We start from the raw sequence: 25,095 nt of genomic DNA on the forward strand, positions 1-25,095 counted from the left end.
GTGCCAGACTTCATACTTAGCAGGTTGTTGAACTACTGCTGACCTCCACGTGTTTATGACAAAAGTTTTTTTATCTTCCTTCTGCATCTGTCAAGATTTCTTTTCATACTTATTTAACAGTAGCAAAAAATGAACCCCCAAAAAAGGTTGTTACATAACCAATTGGGGAAATGCCCAATAAACTGTTAAAAAGTGCACACTGGTGCAAATATGATTTGCTACAGACACATCTATAAAACATTAGAATCCACACCTTAAATAAGTATATGTTCTTTTAGTGAATCTAAGAGTTACCACTATCATCTATAGGAATGGTGTGAATATGAACAGTCGTTAAATGATAAATGCGTTTAAACTCACAAACCCTTTTTAATTCATTTTATTTCAGGATGACAACCTTGGAATAGCTGTAGGATTATATAATTATCAGACTGATTATTCATCATTTCTTCCAGTAAGTGCCAATGTGATTTTCTCCATTAGTGTTTCTTCTGTTCAAGGTTTTTCTGATTTTTAACATTTTTTTCCTCTTCTGTCTCTTCTAGAACATCTTTTACATGAAAAATGATACCAACAAACATTGTAGAAAAGAGAACGGTGAAACGAACACACAGTGCAGCTATACCTATGTCTACACTAGTTATTATTTTGCCTCGAAGACCTGATTCTCTGTTAGGTGGAGGGCCACTGTCTATACTACCACCTGCTCCTCTGGAGCTACAATTTGGTGGTTTCCCACCTTGCTGACAGTGACAATGTTTTCTGTTGTTGCACACCCCTCTGTAACTGCATTTCTTGACATTACAGTCAAAACCAAGGTCTTGAAAAAAGGTACAATTTTGGCCCTTACAGTAGCTTCCTGGGCCACATGTTGTACCATCCATTACAAGCCCCATTTCTGCTACCCGTGACCCATGGTGGGCATCGAACCCAAAGTAGCTTTCTAGTTTAACATCATGTACTATTATATGACGAAATGTAGTGTGCTCACCTCCACCAGGAACTTCATTGATACCACCACAGTGCAGCATTCCACAGAAAATATCATCTGCTTCACAAGGAACACTTTTACTTCCTCCTCAAGTCAACCTCACACCACAGTTCCCAAATCGGTCACCTATGATATTCAATGTTTTATAGCATGCTGGTGCAGCATCTTTTATTTTGTAGCCAAAGAGGGCTTGACACTACATATCACGGTCACTACAGTCTCCTCTCACACAAACAGCTAATGGCGAACATGGGGTTCCATCCTGGATATAAGTGTCTGTTGGACAAATATTCGATATCCTGTTACAGTATTCTGGTAGGTCACAAATACCAAGAGTATCTCTGCAAAGAGTTCCAGGTTGAGCATATTTACACTTAACACAGCAACCTCCTTCATTGCAATCACTGCCAATGGTGAGAACACAATGGTTCTGACAACACGGATCCCTAGCACAGTTTTTAAGGTGCCACAGTCACATTCTTCCCTCTGATTTATGATCTTGTCACCACAGCGAGGAGCTTCATAAGGAAAATTGTTGAACGGTACATTTTGTTGACTCAAACAAGGATCCCACGTAGAAATCCGTCAGTGCAGTTTGTCATAAGTACAGTTGCTCATCATATCTAGAAGACCAGGCTCATGAGCCATGACACAGCGATGTCTTCAAAAACAATGACAACCAGCTGAATCATGTGGACAGCTGAGAATATGACATAGTACATGTGCTGAAATAGTAGCACCAAAAAATATATGATAACTTGCTAGGAATACATATGATGATCTCCAGTTGGGATTGCATATTCCATCTTGGTGGGCAAAATATTGAGTGTCATGGACTTTATTTCCAGTAAAAAGGATTGAGGTATCATGAGAATATTGTCTAAACACATACATTTTCCAATAACCAAAGTGAGCTATAGCATCCGCAATACCACTAAACTTTGACTGAGTTATATCAAAAGCATCTCTATTATTCCATATGCACAACATACGTACATGAACTTCGAGAAGATTATGCATGTAAATTGTATGGACTATGTTGTTTAAAATCATTATATTCTCAACTATACGTGTATGATTAGTGTTCATAAGATATAAGGTGTGAGAAACTGTGTAGTGAACTTTTAAGTATTTCCTATGCGGCCACCACAAATACACAGGAGCTGCTCTAGGCATCTCAGCAATCATTGCCTCCTCATATGCTTGATTTGTATCGTTCCCTTCAATCGTACATTTCTCATGCTCAGCTGATATGTCGTGTGACACAAGAAAAGAAATCAGATGTTCAAATTTGGAAGAAGCCTCCAGTGGTTTGATTTCGTAAGTGAAGTCATCCACCTGCAGCATGCCACGCAGACCCCCATAGCAGGTGTCCAGTGTGCCCATGGACCCAGGAACCCCTTCCAGGTAGCTAAAGTAGTAACAGTCTCGGGGGATAAAAGGGTAGTCCTCCTGTATGGCGCCTTGGTCGTTATCGGTGATAACAGGAAAATGTCTGGGCAGCAAGCTCTTCTTGACTCTCATGTGGAGCGCGTGTCTTTGGCCACTGAAGCGAACCTTGTAGGAGAGCTGGCCTTGTGTTGCGGCTCCACGCACTCTGTGGGACACCTTCCTGGGGATCACAATTTCAGAGGAAGTGAAGCGCCATCCTGGTGGGTCATGGGAGCAGCAGGTCAGAAACAGGAGTAGCCAGAGCAGAGGCAGCCAGAGATCACCTGCCAGGTGGGCCTGGGCCCAGGCAGGCCCCATGAGTGAGGAAGCCTGTGACCAAAGAAATGCACTCCAGCGGGAGGCAGGCAAGACTGTCCCTGGAACAGCAACTCCTAAACAGCAGTCTAGTCCTGAGGAGAGCAGAGAGAGGCTGGAGGCTGGGCATCCCCAGAGAGGTAGAGGAGGGAGGGGGAAGCTCTTATATAACAATGGTGTATTCATGAGGGGGAGGGGCTGTGCTAAGTGATCCTGGGGATCCTGGCACAGGGCTCTTAGAGAGGAGGAAACCTGGGAGAAATTAGGAAAAATGGAGTGTATATCTTGGGCTGAGTGGTCCCACGGTCTCTTGGAGAAGTCACAGGGGAAGAATCAGTGGGTGTGGTGCAATTTTAAGACAGTGATTGACTTTTTTTTCCTGAAACCAAAATGAGACAAGGCTTCAATTTGTAATTAAGAAATTACGAAATGGAGAGGAGAATGGAAGCTTCTTTTTGTAAGAATTTTGAGGAGAGAATCAGATTCTCTCATACTTTATAAAAATGGAATGTGTTGGGGGTGATTAACGGAACAAAAGAATAGTGTCATGAGTAGAAAAGGTAGGGTGGATAATAATTGTTTCTAATAAAGTTAAACTTATAGTTGCCCTACATCTCAGTGATTCTAGCCATAGGACGTTCCCCACAGCGATTCATATGTGGATATTCATAGCAGCATTATTCACAAGTTTATTCCACAGACTGGAAACAAATAACCAGTACTGAATAGATGAATGGCAAACAAACTGGCATATTCATTCAGTACGATAATCCTCAGTAAATCTGAACAAGTTTCCAACATGTGTAAGAACATGGATGTATCTATCTCATAGATAATATGATGATAGAAAGAAATCAGACCAAAGAAACTTCATATAGGACTTCATTTGTATGAAGTTCTGGAATAGTCCAGAAAATAATATAGGGGAACAGAATTTAAATCACTGTTTTCCTGATGTGAGGTAATGGAGTGATGGAGGGAATTTTCTGGAGTGATGGGAAACTTTTGAATCTTGATCAGGGTGTGCTCAAGATGAACGTTTGAAATCCTAACCCCCAAGGTGGTGGTATTAGCAGGTGGGGTCTTTGTAAGGTGATTAGTGCTTTTATAGAAAATGCCTCAGAGAGATCCTTCACCCCTTCTGCCTTGTGTGGTTACAGTGAGAAGGCATCATCTATGAGCCAGGAAGTGGTTCTCACCAGACACTAAATCTGCTGGTGCCTTGATCTTGGACTTACTAGCCTTCAGAACTGTAAGAAATTAAGTATTCTTGTTTATAAGCCACCGAGTCTAAGGTATTTTATTATAGCAGTCCAAACAGACTAAAACAGGATGGTGCTTAGAAGTCAAAACTCATCAAGCCGCATCCTTAAATCTGTGCATTTTATTGTATGCCGAGTATACCTCAAAAGAATTGATGTATAAAAAAATTCTGACTTTAGCTTCTTTTTAGCTCTTTCCAGAAGAGTGCATCATTATCATGATCATCACCGTTTCATACATCATATTCTTTGTCTTTTCAAAAATCATTTCTACATAGAATTGCTTGTAAATGGAATCAACTCAAAACAAGGAAGTTACCATGAACAGCTTATCTCACTTGACTAATCCTCTTGTCGATCATATTAACACACACATTAATATTTAGAAAAGAAGAATGTACTACTGTGTAAATGTGTTGTATGCAATACTGGAGGATTTTCCAGCACACCCAGGAATCTTCAAAAAGATACAAGTATGCTCTAACTCAGCCTGAAGAGAATTCACCACGAGAAAAAACGTAATTTCTTTTCTTATTTTTAAACTGAAGTATCGTTGATTCACATTATATTGTTTTCAGGTGTACAACACAGTGATTCAATATATTTATAGATTACACTCATTTAAGGTTACTACACTTTAAATATATGATGCCAGATGCCACTCCCTTCTGGCCTCCAGAATTTCCACAGAAACTTCAGCTGTTGGCCTTCTGAATTAGTGTTTTCCTTTTCTTCTTATATATACCCAGGTGTGGAATTGCTGGATCATATGGTAGTTTTACTTTTAGCTTTTGATAAATCTCCATACTATTTTCATAGTGGCTGCACCAATTTACATTCCTACCAACAGTGCATGAGGGTTCCCTTTTCTCCACGTCTTCACTGACACTCGTTCCTTGTCTTTTTGATAACCATTCTGAAAGTTGTGAGGTCGTATCTCATTGTATCTTTGATTTGCATTTCTCTAATGATTAGTGATGTTGAGCATCTTTTCATGTGCCTTTTGGCCATCTATATGTCTTCTTTGGAAACTCTTCAGGTCCTCTGCCCATGTTTTAATCAGCTTATTGGGTTTTTTTTCTTTTTTTTCATGTTGAGTTGTATACTGTGGATATTAACCCCTCATCAGATATATCATTTGCAAATATCTGTTCCCATTCATTAGGCGGCCTTTTCATTTTGTCGATAGTTTCTGCCACTGTGCAAAACCTTTTTAGTTTGATTAGGTTCCATTTGTTTATTTTTTCTTTTGTTTCCTTTGCCAAAGGAGACATATCCAAAAATATATTGCTAAGAAGAATGTCAAAGAATGCACTGTTTCCTTTTAGACGTTTTATGATTTCAGGTCTTACATTTGAGTCTTTAATCCACTATGAGTTTATTTATACATAAAGGGTGAGAAAGTTGTCCTGTTTGATTCTTTTGTATGTTCCTGTCCAGTTTTCCTGACACCATTTACCGAAAAGGTTATCTGTTCCCCATTGTTTCTTCTTGCCTCCTTTGTTGTAGGCTAATTTCTGTATAAACGTGGGTTTTTGACTACTGTAGTTTTGTAGTATAGTTTGAATTCAGGAAGTGTGATACTTCCAGCTTTGCTCTTCTCTCTGAAGATTGCTTTGGATATTTAGGGTCTTTTGTATTTCCATGGAAATTTCAGAATTATTTGTTCTAGTTCTGTGAAAAATGCTAAAAATTCTATTGGTATTTTCATAAGGATTGCACTGAATCTGTAGACTTCCCTGGGTAGTAAGTTCATTTCAACAATATTAATTTTTCCAATCCATGAGCATGGTATATCTTTCCATTTGTTTGTATTGTCTTCAAATTTTTTCATTAATTTCTTATAGTTTTCCGAGTACAGTTATTTTACCTCCTTAGACTTTATTCCTAGGTATTTCATTCTTTGGATGTGATTGTAAATGGGATTGTTTTCTTATTTTCTCTGATAGTTTGTTGTTAGTGTATTGAAACACAACAAATTTTTGTATATTAATTTTGTATTATGCAACTTTACTGTATTCATTGATGAGTTCTAGTAGTTTTCCAGTGGTGTCTTTAGGATTTTCTATGTGTAGTATCATGTCATCTGCAAACAATGACAGCTTTACTTCTTCCTTTCAATTTGGATTCCTTTTGTTTCTATTTCTTGTCTCATTGCCATGGCTAGGACTTCCAATACTATGTTGAATAAAAGTGGTGATAGTGGTCATCCTTGTCTTGTTCCTGATCTTTGAGCCTCTTTCACTTTAAGTCTGGGTGTGATTGGCTGATGGATGAGCTGAGCCCTGGTGCTCTTCTCAGTGCATGGGCCCTTTAAGAAATGTCTCCCAGATTACTACAGTCTTGTGGGTCCCATTAGTCTTCAAAGATGTTGGGGGTCATCTCTCTGGTGCAGGTCCTAAAAGTTGAGGTTACTGATGTGGAAATAAAACCCTTTGCTCCTCAGGGAGAAGGTTCGGGTTTTGAGTTTTCTCTGGGTTGTGTGCCACTGTGCTGGGGGTGGGGTTTATGGCAAGATTGTATCCCAGCCTCCTGCCCAGTCTGAGGTGGTTTTCCTCTTGTTTGCCTGATGTGGTCATCACTTAGCCAGTCTTTAGGTTTTTTTAAGAGAAAATTGTTCTGTATGTAGCTGTAGACTCAGTGTGTGAGAAGAAGTGAGATCAGGATTTTCCTATGTTGTCATCTTGAACCAGAACCCTCTGTTGTTGCTTTGCTTCCTTCCTTGTTCTTGGCTATTTTCTAGATAGTTCTGATTACCTTTGGCTATCTCAGTCATTTCTGTAGGTTTGGGAGTAAAGGCAGAAATTAGAGGGACAGAGATCCCACTATAGTAGTAGTGGCAGTGTAACCAGTGTTTTTTATTTTCTGTATTTTGATGCTTTGACATCTGGGGCCTTCCTGACCCTGAATGGACTACTCCTCCCAGTGTTAGTCAATTTTTAGAGATAGTGAACAATGCTCCCATGAGCACAGTTTTCAAATACAAACCAGACAATCCAGAGCCCACATTCCAACTACCTCCTTTCTGAGCTCTCACACTTAGGGCCATTATCCACATGCCCTAATCACCCCAAGGCCAGGTACCAGATAGCTAGGGACAGCCCCTATGCCACAGAGACCTTGACGTATTCAAACTAGCCAATCCTAAGCCTGCTTACCTGGCCTTGTCTGTTCCTTCTCATGGAAATCACAATAAAGTCTCTTGCCCACAGTTCCTCCCTCTCCCTCTGCCTTGTGACCAGCATCAGTGCTTCCCTGTGTGGCCCCCATGGCATAGTGTGTCCTCTTTCCTTGGAAACTGTGAGTAACAAACTATCTTTTCAATGTCAGTTTTCTCCTGACCTTTTGGCCTTATTATACCTCAAGTATTCTATTAATGCACAATATTTAAAACAGGTAGGAGAAAACTACCAATCCTTTCTTATTCCCTATCTTTTTTCTGCACCTGAAGAGACACTATTTTGTGTGTGTGTGTGACTAGTACCAAATAATTTTTCCAGTAAGTTATTTTTCTACATAGATTACTTTCCTCCAAACTCAAAAGGCAAGGGCAATGTGGTGGAGTATAAGGGGCCAGAAAATGTTCTGGTTCTGGTTTCAAACCTTGACTGTTTAGGTTTTAACATTAATAATGATATTAACTAGAGACAGTTAACTTCACATCTCCAAAGTTCTATCTTTCCATCTTTAACATAGGGTAATAATTTCAATCCAATGAGATCATTTAAGCATGGAATGAAATAACTTCCATAAAGTGCCTGGTGAGTTCTTAATATTGTTATAACTTTTATGTGAATCCTTGAATTTTGGATGGTATCCTGGCTATGATGGGTGCTTCATGAAGTCTGACAATGGTCACTCTTCAACTCATTTCCAAAATTACAGCAGGGGAAATTTTCATTGAACTTCCCCTGGCTTCTCTTTCTTGTAGGATAAGAGATTTTTAAAAAGAGCCTTTCCTAGGAAATGTATCAATGTTCAATTTGGGACTCCAAGGGATCAACATTTGGGAGCTTTCTTCTCTCGTTTTCACTCTTAAAAGTCTATCTCTACCTGCGATAGTCCTTGGCAGCAGTCCTCAAACTATAGCGTAGCAGGACCTCAGTTTTCGTAAATAAGGTTTTACTGGAAAACAGCCACACCCTTTTGCATATATATTGTCTATGGTTGCTTTCATACCAAAACTGCAAAGACCCAAGGCCTGCAAGCCTAAAATATTTACTATCTCGTCCTTTGAGAAAAAATTTGCTGACCCCTGGTCTTTGCTGTTTGAAGTTTGGTTTCTTCCTGTGTGGATTAAAAATGACCACAAATTCTTTGCCCTGCTTCCATCAAGAGATGGGGTTTAGGTCCCATCCGATAATGACTCTAGGCTTGGCCATGGCCTGGTCTGGCCAATAAAACATCAGCAAGTGTGACAAGTACAAAGGGTTGACTAGTGCTTTCCACATTGGGACTTGCCTTCTTAGAACAATTCCCTGAGAACCCCCTCTTCCCCTGCTATGAAGAGTCCAATCTAGTCTACTGGAAAATGAGAGGCCATGTGGAGAAAAAGCAAGGCACCCTTGGCTATAGCTAGCACTAAGTACCAGACAGGAGAGAGAGGCCATCTTGGACTACTTACCCTTCTTCTGCCATCAGATGAATGCAGTTCCATGTGACTCTAGGTGGTAGCAGAAGAAACAGTCAATTCATAGAATCTTTTTAAAAATAATTTAAAAAAATTTAAGCCATTAAGTTTTGCAGTGGTTTGTTATGTAATTGATAACTTACATACTTTCTTTGCCCATCAAGGGAGAAAATGGCCATTCTGTACACATTACAGTTAGACACTAGCACTTTGACGCCAGGTCTGGTCTTTGCTTAAGTCATATGACGCAGCAATAATGACTTTTCATATCAGAGTCAGCTATATACAAGGTAACTTGGGCAAAAGTCAATATTCAGTTCTGACAAGTCCTTTCACATCCTGTGGCACAAACCCTTTTCTGTCTTCTATGTATCTTGTAAGGTTTTGGGGGATGGACGGAAGACAAGTCAGATAGCAAATGTTGGTAATTGCTTTCAAACTTTGTATAAAATGAATGGTACTACTACTGCTATTGTTGTAGAACATTTAACCTAATGCAGCCAACTCCCTATTATCCATAATGGAAGGCTATGCTAGCATGGTTGAACCAAATTCAGTATAATTAATAAACTTTAATTTCCTGGAATGATGGAAAAGAAATAGACTCCTCACTGGCTTGAAGGGAATTCCCATGTCTAGCACTAATAAGCAATGTATCTTGAGCAAGTTATTAACTTCTTTAAGCCTTGAGTTACCCTATCTATAAAAATAGAATTATTGATACTGACTCGCATAGTTGTGAGAATTCACTGACATTTATAAGTTATGGAAAAGGATGGCCCAATGTAGTGCCTGGAACCATGGAGAGTAGAGACAGCATAGTGTCATGGTTATGTATGTAGGTTCTGGAGCTAAACTGCCTGAGTTTAAATCCCAGCTCTGGCACTTAATAGCTGTGTAATTTAGGCAAATTAATCTATGTCTTGCTTATCTCATCTGTAAAATTGGGATAATAGCAGCAGTTATAGAGTTGTTGTGAGGCTTAAATAAACACATGTAAAGGGCTTAGCACAGTAGCTAAAATAAGATTAAGATTGAAATAAATCGATGAGAGCTTAATAATTGTTAGCCAATTATTATTAGCAGTACATGATAGAGCCCTTATCTCCTAATCTTCTATGTCAAAGCTAAGCCTCCAATTGATCATTTAGATTTCTTTTTCTCTTTGCATTGCTCTGTCAGAGTGTTACCCTAGGAAGTTGGTGGTTAAATAAGGAGATATTTATTCAACAATCCCCAAAATAAGGTGGAAAAGATTGTAAAGATTTACTGACAAATGCAACAAGTTTTTGTTGAAGGCCAATACTAAGTTAGGCACAGTTAGATACACTATTATTTCATGTACTGTATCCGGTATCAAATAGCAAAGCTTAAGAGATTATCATCTGTTTTGATGGCATCATTAACATATTTAATTTATAATGGTATTCCTTAGAAAACATGGTTTTATGTCCATATGTCTTCCAAGTTGCTATAGGGCATCTATTTGATCTGAGAAACTGACTGCTGTTTAGATCCAGGCATGCAATATGACGTTAGGATCAAAGTAGAAAGGAAGCAAAATAAGATAAGGTTCATAAGGAAAATAATCTTATAAAGACTAACATGTCTTGGGGGTAAAATGCGCATGTATTTTACACAATAAAAACAATGTTCAACGTCAAAAACAGTAATAAGAAACTCATATTCAAATCAGCATTGCCGATACAGAATTAAAATGGGATTCAATTTTGTGATTCCATTTGCAAATCTGCAAACTAGGAAGAAGGATCACCCATTTTCCTGTGACTGGTCAAGCAATTTAATGATTACAGTAAATACAAAGTTCTTTTGTAAATGACTCTGTTAATGATTGACTTGCATTTGAAACCACATTTCAGCTCTCACCCTTTCCCCTTTTCCCCTGCAAAAAGAAAGAGAATATGAACAGTAAGGAAAACATTTAGAAACAAGACCTAGTGGTTGCTATAATTTGATTCTTTAGACACAACAATGCTTTCTTATCATATAGGTTATTACAGTATCATCAAGTATATCAGGTAAGCAGATCAAGTGCTTTGGAGTCTCTCTATAAATGTCAACATCAGGCAAGAGACTATGGCTGTTAAGAACTTGGTTCTGATCAGAACATAATTCCTTAAAATACTGTCTTCCTTTTGATAGCAATTGCCCTTTTGGATGTGAGTGCTTGTCTCAAAAAGATGTGCAGATAAAAAGAGAAACAGCAAAAGGGGCTTACCCCAGGATAGCAACCAACTGTAAACCTATTATAAATGAGAGGTCAAGAGCTTCGCAACTCAATCTACTATTTCTAGGTGATATCAGAAAAATACTTTAACATCAAGATCACCAACAAATACTCCCCCACTTTCAGATGATGAGCTATTTCAGCTTAGAGTGACCATACTTAATTTATATTTGTATTTTCAGCACCTAGCACATAGTAGGCACTCATTTGTTGAATGAAGAAAAGAACTCTCATCTGTCCAAAGATAAATTTCAACTAAAATAGATTAGAATAAAATCTTTATTGGCTTCACATGAAATTACATGAACTCTACTCCCCCACATAGTTGAGAACCTTATGTTGTTTCATTTAAAAAAATATTTTAAAAATTGCTTATCTACACAACAAAAACAATGTCCAATGTAAAAAAAAAAACTTTTCTAGTTTTTAACTATTGGAATCAGTCTCAGAAGAGCTCATCTGATTGAATTCGATACAAGGTCTTTCTCAGATTACTCTGTGTAATCTCCCAATTCTGCATGATGCTTGCAATACCCTTCAGCTGTCAGTCAGTTCTTCTGATATTTATTCAAGGCCCAAAGAAAGAAGATGGAAGTGGACTGAGATAAAAAGGATAGTTTTGTCTATGTTCATATAGTGGATACATTCAAGACATATATATGAGACAGAAAGGGCACCTCTGCCACAGATTAAGTCTTTGATCTGGGTTAAGTTCGTTCACGTCTCTGAACCTTGATTTTCTCATCTTTAAGACAGATTCATCCTAGAATCTTTCAGCTCCAATGTTCTATGATTTGGTTTTAATTTAATAGATGCACGCACTGACATGCTCACTAATACATTTTGCTGGAGTTTGGTCAGTCCTCAGCAAATCAGAAGCCAAATACTGCTCCACTTCTTATTCCACATCTATACTTGAGGCAGAAGCTAATGGAGAGCTGGGCTCCAAAAAGGCCCAAGCGCAATTCTCATTTTTGGCTGGAGCAATGCCCGTATGTAATTCAATAATTTAAATAGTGTCTAGGTTTAAATGCCAGAGCGTTTTTTTTTTTTCTGACACTGCACACTGGAATTACATGATGAACTCTGTTTTACTGCTGCCGTATTCCCACCCCTAGAGATTCTGCTTAATTGATCTAGGTGCAGCCTGGGCATCAGAATTTTTATCAGCTCTCTGGGTGATTCTAACCTGAGAAAAAGGTGACTATTGGCATAGAGCAGTGATTCTCAAACTTTAATGTGCATCAGTCACCTGGAGGGACTATTAAAACAGATTGCTGGGTGCCCTACTCAATTTCTGATTCAGTAGGTCTAGGGTAGAGCCCAAGAATTTGCTTTCCTAACAAGTTCCCAGGAAATGCTGATGTTTTTGTACAGAGACCTCACTTTGAGAACCACTGCCAGTAAGGAAATATTGGTGGTGGCACCTGAAGTCCTGAGTTTAAATCCTGATTCTATTATTACCACCTATGTAATCTTAGTAGAACAATTTATTCTCCTTAGTGTCTTTTTAACAATACTTAGACTTCAGAGTTGTGAGGCATGAAGAAACAGTGTTACCAATCGGGGTGTAGTTTAGTACCTGGCACAGAATGTAGTAACAGGTATTAATTTCCTTTTTCTATTATACATGTCTAGATGGTGTGATTAAGTTAAATCAATAGCATTGGTTAAAACTTGGCAGGAAAAGAAAAGAGACGATTGAAGCAAACAACGTCTTATTAGAAATGTATGTATAATATAGGATGATAAATGTAGAGAAGTGTTTTAAGTAAATGTCTTAAAAAAGATTTTCATTCAATTTTTAAAACTTTGAACATAGTAATTTAGGTGGGAAGAATATTAGCTACAATCGATAGTGATAGAAATGTTAGATTCAATCTATAAATAGGATGAATTTTGTAATGACCTACAATGGGCTCCAATACTTCATCTATGATAATAATTTAATTTTCTAGAGAATCAGAAATAAGAATATAATTGAAGTAGCATACTTGCCTAAACCTTTACTATATTGATCTTTAAATGCTATTTAATTCCAGAGAAAACCTGAATTATTAAAGTGCATTGGAATCCCTATTATCAACCAAAGCAAAACCTCTACCAATGATGGGATAGGATAGGTGTTTTTATTTACATATACCAACAAACAAAAAACAAAATAGCTTTCCTTCCTGCTTGCCATTTGCTTCCTTTTGTATGTCTCAAGGTCCTCTCAGGAGCTAATGTCCAAACCCCGAAAGGAATCCTGGGAGGAAAGCAGGCCCACTGCAGAAGCTGCCGCACATTCCTCCAGATACAGGGAGGGCACCCGAGGTTGTGCCTCCACAGAGGGGCTGGTTGAGGTCAAAACTGGAATACTGTTAGGGTTTCTCCATGGAACCTATGAATGCAGTTGTCTAAGTGAGTCTCAGAGGTACTGAACAGTTCAGGTCTGAAGGCAGAAATCCTCTTAGGATTGTTTACAGCAAGTTTCTTCTTATACCAATAGCTGACCCAGAGGCAAGGTCTTAACTGGGGTTTTTATTTTTAAAAGCCTTCCCTTTCCACTCTGGCCTGATGCCATTACGTGACAGCTTTCTTTTTCTGAATTCCTAAAAAAAAAAAAAAAAAAGAAAAAAGAAAATGTGTCTGCACGTCTTTGTAGCTGCATCATACTCTGAAAAGTACCATTTCTTTTATTATTGTTCTCAACTATTACTTAAGCTGATGATATACTTTTAACTTCTCATCTATTTATTAATTCTCTTGACTGTGAGCTCCTCAAGGGTCCTTAACTTGTCCCCTTCCTCCATGGAACTTTCTCAAGTGCCTCTATTATCAGTAACCGTTCCCTTTGGTTTGCAATATAAATTTGACACTAATTTACATTTCCCTGCCTATGGAGGTAATTGTATATTATTTTATGTGTAAAGGTGTTCTCTTTCCCAACCAAAAAAAAAAAAAAACCCTTTAGGAATGGAGGCTATGTATTTTGCTTCTTTGTAAAAGTCATAACAAAGCTGATGTCCAATCAACATTTATAAAATTCTTACCAGATCATCCATGCTAAAAATTGGACACAACTGACTGCCTGAGGGAAAGTCTTCATACTCTTGCTGTCAAGATTATATAAAGCCTATAGCCTGGCCAGTATATTTAGAGGATGCAAATGATTTTCTTTAAGCCAGAAAATTAAGTCTTGGTTCAGCTCTCCTTAGTGCTTTAAAACCAACCTTCAATACCACATGAACAGGAGGGTTCCCACCTCATTTATATCCTTGGTATTCCCTAACATCCATTCATCCATAAGGTTTCCCCTTGAAACATCCACCAAACTTCCCTAGCCCCTACAACAAACAAAACTCTTTTCTTCCCCTTCCCTGCAAAATGATTTATTCATTAAAAGCCATAACCAGCGCTCAGAACCTCTCAAAAAACAGTAGCAATCCAAACCCTTTCAACTTAACTGGATTGAAGCAGAGCTGATTTCATGCCCACCCTGCTGGGAGCAGTCTCTTGCTCAGATTTTGCCTGTTAGGAGAAACAGGAAAGACTGGTAGACAGCCTGAGTTTTTTCACTGGGCTGGTTTGGCCCCATCGCCATAGTTACAGCTCTGACCACAGTCATTCCAGCTGATCCTTTAACAGGTCTGTAAGGGACCAAAACAGTCACTAGGGTAGCCCAGAGATTAGTAAGGTTTATATTTACAACTCCCGAGTTTTTTAAACAGACTGACTTGCACGAAGCTGGATTATGACATTTTACCTCAACTTCACCGCAGCTATGATGAGAAGAAATATTGTTCTAAGATTTTTAATTAGTTGCATCCTCTCTTAAGGCTCACTCTCTCACTCCCGCTATGTATCGAATTCTTCAATTAAGATTATCCCTTAATTCTTACATCAGAAACCCAGAAACCAGAGTTGCTTTCTACCTCTTTAATTCTCCATAAGGCATCACTATTATACTATCATATATGAATACATATGTGTGTGTGTGTGTGTGTATATATATATATATTTGCTTTTTAAAAAAAGTAGAAATTCTCTCCTCATTCACCTTTGTTTGATACAAAGTAGGTGCCCAAGTAGGTAGTTAGAAATTAAATAAAGGCCACAAAAACTTCCCAACGAAGATCATTAAAGAGAAAAATCCTTTCTTCCTCTTATTACAGCTGATCTTTGACACATGCCAGGTAAGAAAAAAGGAATCACGCATGGTGATGGGAAGACTGGACCTCTTCCTCTCTGAGTTGCAGCTGAACTTCTCTTGGTGGTCCTAGTAAAATATATAACTCTTCATTTGTTCTAAGCAAGTCCTTCTTTCAGCTTTCCTTCAAACAATGCCTTTACTCTCCCACTAGAGTATGAGGATTTAGAGATTTCGAGCAGCAAGGTTCTGGTTGGGTAGCAGTCTCTTTAAATTGTGTGTTGGCTATGTAGAGAGAGGGACAGTTATGGGAGAATGGCAGGGGAGGAGGGTGAGAGAAAGAGAGAAATGTATCTTCTTCTTTGGGAGCACTAGAAGAAAGCAAGCTTTTCAAAGTCGTTGCCGGTATCTCACGAAGGCCCAGACTGCTACCATGATGAGGGCAAACACTGGCACCACCACCACAGTTATGGGAATACCACTTGGCTCCCCTTCACCGTGATGTCCTATAGGCCCATTCTGCACCTGTAACTGGAAGGGGAAGAAAAATGTTAACTCTAGTGACCAATGTGTGTTTACCACAACTGAAATGTCCAAGCTGACACATTACCTGGGTCTACAGTCTCTATCCCACCCAAAGCTGTAAACCCCAAGCACTATCGAACAGGAGTCCTCTCTGTTTGTCCTGAGTTGATACAACAATCTCACCAATTCTTTGGAAACAAAATAAATCTGATGGGGAGGCATTTAACCTTTCTGTGCTACTGACCTAAAGGGACCCCTGAGATAACCTCTTTCTATTTCTGTACTGTCTCCACCAAGCTATTTGTGTATCATACCAGGAAAATGAAGATATGAGGTGAAGCCTGTTGATCCTATATGGAGCCTGGAAATTATTGGGCAGGGGCAGGGGGTGTCCATCTTTCTAGAAAGATTATCAGTCATCAGAGTGCAATAAGAGCAGATCTGAGCAATGTTAACACAGGTGCAATGCCATTATTTAGAAATACTTTCCAATTCCCAAAAGGTACCCGCTCCTTCCGAAGGTGGGGTCCTGTCCTTCATCCCCTATTCTGTAATACTAGGCAAAGATAAAGGTGAAGCCTATATGGAACGGAGGTAAAAGACTCAAAGGTAAATAAGTAAAAATAAATCATATCCTAACAGTCATAATTTTTCATTGCCTAAGCATTCCCTTTTGAGGCTGGTGGTCTTTCTTCATTTCAATCAATTTTGTAAAAGGTAGCCTTTCTTAACATTACCTTTTTTTTAAACCGTTTTTTAAAATTGAAGTATAGTTAATTTACAATGTTGTGTTAGTTCCAGGTGTACAGCAAGGCGATTCACTTATATACATATTCTTTTTCAGATTCTTTTCCATTATAGTTATTATACAATATTGAATATAGTTCCCTGCGCTACACAGTAGGTTCTTGTTTATCTATTTTATACATAGTAGTGTGTATATGCTAATCCTAAACTCCTAATTTATCTCTCCCCCCCTGCCCCCACTATCCCCTTTGGTAACCATAAGTTTGTTTTCTATGTCTATGAGTCTATTTCTGTTTCATAAATAAGTTCATTTGTATCACTTTTTAAGATTCCACATATAAGTGATATCATACAGTATTTGTCTTTCTTTGTTGGACTTACTTCACTTAATATGATAATCTCTAAGTCCATCCACGTTGCTGTAGATGGCAATATTTCATTCTTTTTTATGGCTAATATTCCATTACACACACAAAAACACACACACACACACCCCCCACACACCCCACATCTTCTTTATCCATTCATCTGGACACTTAGGTTGCTCCCATGTCCTGGCTATTGTAAATAGTGCTGCTATGAACATTGGGGTACATGTATCTTTTCGAATTAGATTAACATTAACTTTTAATAGGTAACTGGCAGCAACTGCGATGCCATCTTTAGTTAGATTTAATCTCCTCATTACAATCCATGAAACTCTGACCCCCTCAATCTGAAAGACAAGACTGAACAAACTACCTTTTCTATCCTCTATCCCACCTCTACATCTTTCATTCATTTCCTGATGAGATGTCCTGAGAGAACACGCTCAATAGAAAGACATGGTTTTTAGAGCTAGGCCAATTCCTTGGCCAGAAGAATCTGTTTTGTTTGGAGTTATTTTGGATGTTTCCTAAAAAATGAACCTTGGAAATCACTTCTCACATGCCTTCAAAAAGAACTCTAATCATTATCTAAAGTGTATGCCTATATTTGCTTGCCTTTACCTATTGCATACATTCTCCCATGCTTTCGAAACAAAGAAGAGCCAAGGCAGAAGCAGCTGAATACCAATATGTCTCCTATCAACCTGTTTTCTAATCCACCACACTGAGATTCTGCTTGCAACCCCAGCTGTTTTCTCAGATATCTTTCATGCCTTGCCCTCTCCACATTTTTTACTATCTCCTGTTGAACTCTTCAGCCTTTGAAGCCTCACTCAGGAGTTAATGAAGCAAAGACAGCATCAGTTCAAGAGGGAGTAACTTTAAAGGTACAATTAAACTGTGTTGCAAATGCATTCCAAAGTCCTTCGTGCTATGGGAGGAATTATGTCCACTCAGGCTTCTCTTCTCATCATCCAAATTATAAAACACTAGGAACTAAGGAATGGATGTAGAATAGGTGCTAACTTGACTGAATTCTGAATCCCATTTCCTTTTTCCTGGAGCTCCCCTTTGAGCACTAGAGCTTTGGTCAAGAGGATCCCCAAGTTGATAAGAAAAGGGTTCGTTGTGGTGATAGGGAAAAGCACATGGTGGGTATCAAAAAACCCACCATCGTTGCACTTAGAGTTTCATAAATAAGAATGTTCAAGGGCAGACATATGTTTCCTTCCCTAGTAAGAAATAAAATTGATTCTGGTTGTATTTTTCCCCATTTATTTTAATTTGGTTGTCAAGCTTTATCTTTAGGGCACATTACCTTGAAGCTAGGACCTGGGTTGCAAACATACTGTTATAAATTTCCTTTAATGATAAGCAGAAGTCTCAGAAGACCCCTGCCTGTACCAGACAGGTTCTTCAAAAGAATGACAGTGAAAGGAAAAAAGCCAAACACACTACTGAAAATTACACCACATGATTTATTCACAACGTTACAAAAGCCTGGTGGCAGCAAATGACACCTACCCTGTGCTGCACTCTCAGGGACACAGCATAGCCTGCATTACGAAAGAGGTCTACAGCATCCTGGTGCAGCAGGTTCTTTAGGTCTTGGCCGTTTACCTGCCAAAAACAGCAAGGAAAAGTAGTAAGAGACATAGAATGTGAACTCTCATAAGTCAAAGATTTACTTTCATGTGACCAAAGATTTAAAAAACAAACTCCTACAGAGCAAATTCCAAAGGCTAGAAGAAGGGGTAAAGTTCCTTAGAACTCAGAGTAACTTTTTTCATTTTTGAAGCTATGTTTTCCTAGAACTGAGGTTACATGGGCCATCTGAAGAGCACCTAAGTTTAAAACAACAACAACAAAAGGAATCTCTCCTTTCTCTGAGCTCCTACTGCCTGCCCTGTTTTGACACTTGGCATTCTGTTACTGTACTTGTATGTCTTCCACGAGCATCAACCTGCTTCCCTACAGCTAACATGGTCTCCCAGGTTACCACTCTATCCTTTACATGTCTAATCCCTGGCATGGCCAGCTTCAGCTCTAGAAATACAACTCTGAGAAGCTCTTCCACAATTTAGTTTGATGTGGTACAAATCTACTAGCTCCTTCTATTGTTCTTGTTTTCTTTTGAACAATTTCCCTTGATTCCATGGATATCCCTATCCTCCTCAAATTTACCAAAAACCGTATTTCTGTGATGATACAAACTTCTAAAATGTTTCGGTGAAGGTGAGTCCTACTACTTAAAGGTGAGAGATGTGAAGGACTCTGGTATTAACACTTCTCAGCGTCAGGAGTGACACTGGCCACAAGTGGTATCTATTCTATGCTGCACTCAGTGACACAGCATAGCCTACTTTATGCAAAATCTACGTACCTTTTATACATGTCAATGTCAGCAACGGCAGCAAGAACATCGAATATATTTGGTAGGTTCTGTGCTATATGCTTTACATACATTATCTCATTGAGTACTCACAATAATCCTATGAGGTAGACACTATTTTTACCTTGTTTTCACAGATGAAAAAACTGAAGCTTAGCAAGGCTACGTAATTTACCCAAAGTCATGGTAAGTGTAGAAGCTAGAGCTACGGGTTTTATGTCCTGGAAGGAAGACTAAAGTGCCCTGGCCTTTTACTGCTCCTTCTGTACTATTATTCCTCCACCTTGACTCACCAGCTATTCTTTCCTCAGCTGAAGATCAAGTCACTGACTTATTCAACCTTCTCATCTTCCTTGTCACAGTTTTCCTTCTCCAAGAGGTTCAAAATTGTCCCTCCACTCTATTTCCTGCCAATATCCTTTTGAATTAATCTATCAACACTTTGGCCTTATAAACTGTCTACCTTTCCAAAGTGAAGAATTCCAGCTCTATTCCATTCTAATCACCAATTGGCATAAGCCTTCAACTTCAACATTAGGCATGCTACAGCTCCAATATCTCAAACTCTTAAAAAAAAAACAATTACTACTTTCTTCATACTTCCTATACCTCTGTGAATTCCCTCTTTATCCTCATCAAAGCATTTTACACATCTAGGAGTTCCTATTATTTCAAAAAAGCACTTGGAAAACTATTAGAATCCCTCATCCCCATGATCTTCTGCCATCTTTCCAGTCCTGGGCAACACACTGCATTTACTTTTCCTTGTCATCAGTGCGTTTAATATTCCTTGAGAAAGATACACAGTCACATTCTCTACCACAGACGCATACTAGCTGGCTCCTGCTGCATCCTTACAACCCTTCTCATCTGGTGAACTCCCTAATAAATATGCAGTGGTAGCTGTTCCAAGACCTTTCCTACCGTCCAACTCCAACTCCAATCACATCTCTCTTCTCAGCAGATTCCTTTGCCTTACCTTTCTTGAGAATACTGAGAACTTCTGACAAACACTTCTCTCCATTTTCTTTCCTTTCCCCTCAGTTCCTTGATATCTCTTAGTGCTGCTTTCCCCTTATTTCTGAATTAGAGTTCCTTTATCTAGGCTAACCCATTTGCTAGTGCTCTTGATCATATTCCTTCTAGCCTCCTTACAGAACTTAAGCAGTCACCTACCCTCTTGACTCCTTAATTATTATTGTTCTCTGCTCCTTCTCAACTAAAGTTACCCTCATCTATTAAAACACACACACACAAGTATTTCTTGGAACCCACCATCATCCTCTTCCCATCTTCTTTCTTTGCCAATCTTTCTGAAAGAACTGTTTCATGCACTGTCTCCACTTCCTCACCATCCGCTCCCTCTATTTCCTTGTGCTCTCAGTATATGAGGTGGGGGGGGGGGGTTGTGGCAGGGAAGAACATGCTGCCCCTGCAGGTCAGCAGTAACTTCCAACCACCAAATCCTATAGCCCTTTTTCAGGGTTCAGACCACCTCCTCCCTTCTGCAGTTCTCTCCTGTCTTAGCTTATGAACACTTGGATCCCTTAGTTCTTGCACTATTCTGTACCCCTTCCTTCCTTCTTTTTTTTTTTTTTTTTCCCCTTCCTTCTTAAGGTAAGTAAATATTCCTCAGTATCAGTAGTCTTTTGTCCTCTTCTCTCCCATGGTGAATTTTCACAATTTCAACTATAATCTGCTAGACAACTCCCACATTTTCATCCCTACTTCTACTTCTGGATTTGCCGGTTTCCTGCTGGGTACCTATTCTGCCAGCTGGGGCATATTCTGTTAAGACCCCAACTCAACATATCCAAAGCCTCTTTTTTATTTCCCACAAAACCAAAACTATCCTGACTTCTTTCTTATTGACACTACCATTCCTTCAGACTAAAATTTTGGTAATATTTAAAAACTCTCTCTACTCTGTCAATCTTTACATACAATATATTGCCAACTCCTGTAGTCTAACATAATAACATTACTCATATGTTATTTTCTTTCTATTGCCTCTCTCTTTATAGGTTATGAATACTCTTAGTTGAACTACTGGGATCGCCTTCTCTCTAATTTACTTTCCTCTGTGTCCGCCCTCATTCTAACCTATTCAAACATTACGTCTCCAGATCAATCTTCCTAAAGTATAATTCTGTTCATGCCACTTTATTGCTCAAAAACAAAAACAAAACTGGGAGCAGGGGAGGAAAGAGTGCATGCCTGATTTCTCATTCTGGTATGCAAAGTCCTCCAGGAAATGAAGGACTGGAAACCTACCTTTCCAGTGTAATCTTTCATTACCCTTTCATACATCCTATGCTTTAGCTAAATCACACAACTCACTGATCCTGGGACATAAAACATATATTCTTATCTTCATACCTGTGCTCAAGCTATACCCATCATCTGAATACCTTTCCCTTTTAAAAAATTCTATTTATCTCCCAAGACTGATCTTAAATATGATCAGTCATGCTACCTATAGTGTAGAAATGAATACAGGGTTTTCTAGTTGATAGACTGTGATTTCATGCTACCAAGCCACCTTCTGATTATGTCTTGGTTTTTTGGAGGGTAGATTTGTCAAAGGGAAAGAACTTCAGAATTTCTAGAACCATCACAGTGAATTCTCAGACTCAGTTTTCTAGTTAATTCCTGGTAGAGAGAGAATAGGTATGAGATTGCTGATGGTAGTGGGAATACTCACTTAACTAAACTTGCCCATAGGGTAACTGCATTTCTCATTGTAAAGAAATAGGTATTTTCTCTCAGAGGCAGACAAATAAGTTAGTGATGCAGTCTTGTCAACAAATGCCAAAGATGTCATAGCTCCATATCGGAGCCAAGTTTCATAATGATATGAATGCAAGTGGGAAAACTGAGTCACTACATGACATTCAATGACAGGAATACTGAGCTCAAAATAATCTTTGCTGTAGCAGTCAGTTTTAATAGCCGGGAATCACTGTATATTTATTATCATGTCTGGAGCTGTCTATCCATTTTACATGTACTAACTTATTTAATCTTCACAATAGTCCTATAAGTTAGGAACCTCATTTTATAAGTAATAAAACTAGAGAGGCTATGCAACCTGTCCATGGGCATACAGAATGGAGGTAGCAAAGCTAGGATTCAAACTCAAGCAGCCCAGCCCCCAAACCTTCACTAACAACACTAAACTTTAGAAATTTACATTGTAAGCAAGAATTTTATTTCTGCAGCCTATCGCTATCCATCACATTAATGTTGTAAATTAAATTTTTATTGGTTTTGGAGTTTCAGTTTTATGTGTTATACTATACGTTTAAAAAATTTTAGAGTTGTATGAAAACACACGGTGTTTATATGTTAATATTTTTATTCATTTTTATATATTGAAGTGGCATTCACATTAAAAAAGCAATTTAGTTAAGTGCCACTTCATTGACAAGGCCTTTCTAGATAACTGCACTAGATGTGAATGATTTACTTCCTCAATCTCCATACTATGTAACTATCTTAAAGCTCAAACTGAACGCTGTCTTATAACACTTTACATTGGACTGTAAATAACTTAGGCTGGATCTCTACTCATCACTATAACCCCTATAGTACCTGAATACTCCTCTGAACAACATTTGAGTATAATAAATGCCACACGATTTCCTGAGGTTTGGCTGCAGAGTATACTCTGCAAAAGCCATAACTACACAAAGCCTGGGTGACATTTATTGATATTACACAAAGCTGAAAGGCCTAGACTCTAATAGCAGCTCTAGTTGCCAATGACTCAGTGTGTAATCTTGGTCCTCACGTGAGTTACCTTTTGCCAGCAGGGAAGAAAGACACTGGGTGACATCAGGCAAAAGAGCACAGGCCAATTATACCTTTCAACCCTCCTAGTTAATTCTAAAGGTATCCTAATATATGAGGTCAGTTACTCTAATTGCTTTAAAAAAAAAAAAAAAAAAAAGAGGGCTTTTAGAAATGCAAAGGGAATTTCTTTTTTAAAGAACCATTTCTCATCCTTTGCCCAAGTATGCTGGAGGTAAACCAGCTCCATAAAACAAATGATGATTTCTTTCTCAATTGACAATGTATCTCTCTACTCCAAAGCCAAATTTGCTTTCCAATATTTACCTCCTCTGTTTTTACAGATTCCAGCTCATACTGACTAACCTCCAAGTTCTGTAGATTTTTATCCCTAAATATATGTGGAATCCACTTTCTCTTTATCACCATCCTTACTAATATAGACCAGAGGTTCTCAAAGTATGGTCCCAGGACCAGCAGCATTAACTTGGGAACTTGTTAAAAGTGCAAATTATTAGGTCCCATCCTAGCAATCTGGTGAAGTTTGAGTTAGCTTTAACCTAACTGCCTGAAAATCTTCTCCACACCCTGCCTACTTACCCTACTTAATACATAGTCTATGCACCCACAGATTCCATCAGTGATTTTCCATTTACTGGGTAGTGATTTTTCAAATATACGTCTGTTGACCCATTCCAAAAGATAGTGAAGTCAATCCAGTGGGTCAAGACCAGTATTTAATTTTAAGTAAGTGAAATTAGAAGAAAACACAACAAACTAGAATGCATCATATATAGAAGAAATAGGTATTATTTTGTTAAACTTTGCTTGTTATGTGTGTGTGCATGTGAGTATTTCCTATTATGGGTCATAATTCAAAATGTTTGAAAGACATTTGCCTACAGCAGTGCTTCTCAAACTTTATTCATGGGCTTACCCAAGGATCTGTTATAATGCAGATTTTTATCTGAGTGGGTCTGGGTCTGAGGAGCTTCCTGAGACTCTGCATTTGTAATCAGCTCCCAGGCGACGGCCAGATTCCTTGGACCTCACTTTTACTACCAAGAGCTATTCAACTGAGAAATTTTAGAATACTGCTAAACTTGCTACTTCAGTTTCCTTAACTCATGGTATTATAAGTTATATTAAACTTGAGATGTGACAGATTTGCAACATGCTAGAAAATTTTGCTAACTGAATGTTCAGCGTGTTGGGATTGTGGTATTCTAGTTAACCAATGGGGAGTCATACAATTTTTTGCTTTAACTGTGGTTGTTATCAATCTATGAGTTTCCTATTTCTTGCCTTAGGAAAGGAGTAAACTAAGTTAAAATATGTTTTCTTGGATGATTAATAATTTTGGATTGCCTTAGGATAATCTAACATTATCTTAGGATAATGTAAGAGTTACTGGAGCACTAACTATAGGATAATACAAATACAGATGTATAAAATATAGAGAAAGAATGGGCTCAATTTAATAAGCACTGACCTCAGATTATACTCTGGATATTTTCATTTTCCCCCAAAATCTTGAAGCGAATTACAATTTGGGGGGAGGGGTCCTCTTTTTTTCATTAAAGTTGAAGGAAGAAAAAAAATAGATTATCTAGTTCCAATTAATCAAGCCAAACCAAAAAAGTTATAATTCATTCACAGAGCAAATAATTTACTAGATGCTTACTCTGTGCCAGCTACAGGCCTACATGCTGCGGATAGAGATGAGAAGACAAAGACTCTTCCTTAAAGGTACTTTGTCTAAAGGATTCTGTATATTTCAATGTCTCTGTAGCTGATTGGATGAGGGTTTCTGGTGGGTCTTCCCCATTGATCTAAGAGCACAGACTGGTCTTTCATTTTCTTTTAATTTTCCATGGCACCTGGCACAGTGCTCTGCAGGCCATAAAATACAATAGTTAATACATGTTAATGACTACTCAACTCTTTTATTCACCAAAGTAAGAATTGTGTTTGAAGAGAATATGAAATGCAGCTGACTAATGGCCCAATCCATGCCATTCTGTTATAGAATAGGTTTGGTCAAAATGGAACATTAATCTGTATCCTATAATAATCAGCTACATCACCCTGAAGTTATAAGTTTCATTAAACATGTAGAGTTCACTGAGAATTGACTATTCTTGACTATCTACCTCCCTTCATTTAGGTAGACACACAGGAGAAATAAGAAACCTAGATAGCTTAATTTATTTTTTTACAAAAATATAATTTCCCCGGGTTCTCTGATAACCTATATAAATA

At 38.4% G+C, this 25,095-nt stretch overlaps 1 protein-coding gene across 7 annotated transcripts in view; it reads right to left on the reverse strand.

The window, feature by feature from the left end:
• Positions 1-392: 392 nt before the first annotated feature.
• Positions 393-25,095, reverse strand: part of SYNJ2BP (synaptojanin 2 binding protein) — a 50,018-nt gene continuing 25,315 nt past the window's right edge. Inside the window, exons 3-6 of one of the 7 annotated variants that reach the window (XR_009500957.1) lie at positions 18,174-18,269; positions 14,920-15,540; positions 8,624-8,662; positions 4,030-6,777 (exon numbers count right to left, since the gene is read on the reverse strand). Coding sequence is in view for 4 of the 7 variants with exons in the window: in XM_059914525.1 (XP_059770508.1) it covers positions 1,655-2,923 (1,269 nt within the window). In the remaining 3 variants the exon portion in view is untranslated. Of the gene's footprint in view, positions 3,988-4,029; positions 6,778-8,623; positions 8,663-9,719; positions 10,533-12,987; positions 15,541-18,173; positions 18,270-25,095 lie in introns of those variants that run through there. The other 6 variants (XM_059914526.1, XM_059914525.1, XM_059914524.1 and 3 more) reach the window with 6 other exon arrangements.

This window comes from Balaenoptera ricei, chromosome 2, assembly GCF_028023285.1.
Source record: "Balaenoptera ricei isolate mBalRic1 chromosome 2, mBalRic1.hap2, whole genome shotgun sequence".
Classification (NCBI taxonomy): domain Eukaryota; kingdom Metazoa; phylum Chordata; class Mammalia; order Artiodactyla; family Balaenopteridae; genus Balaenoptera; species Balaenoptera ricei.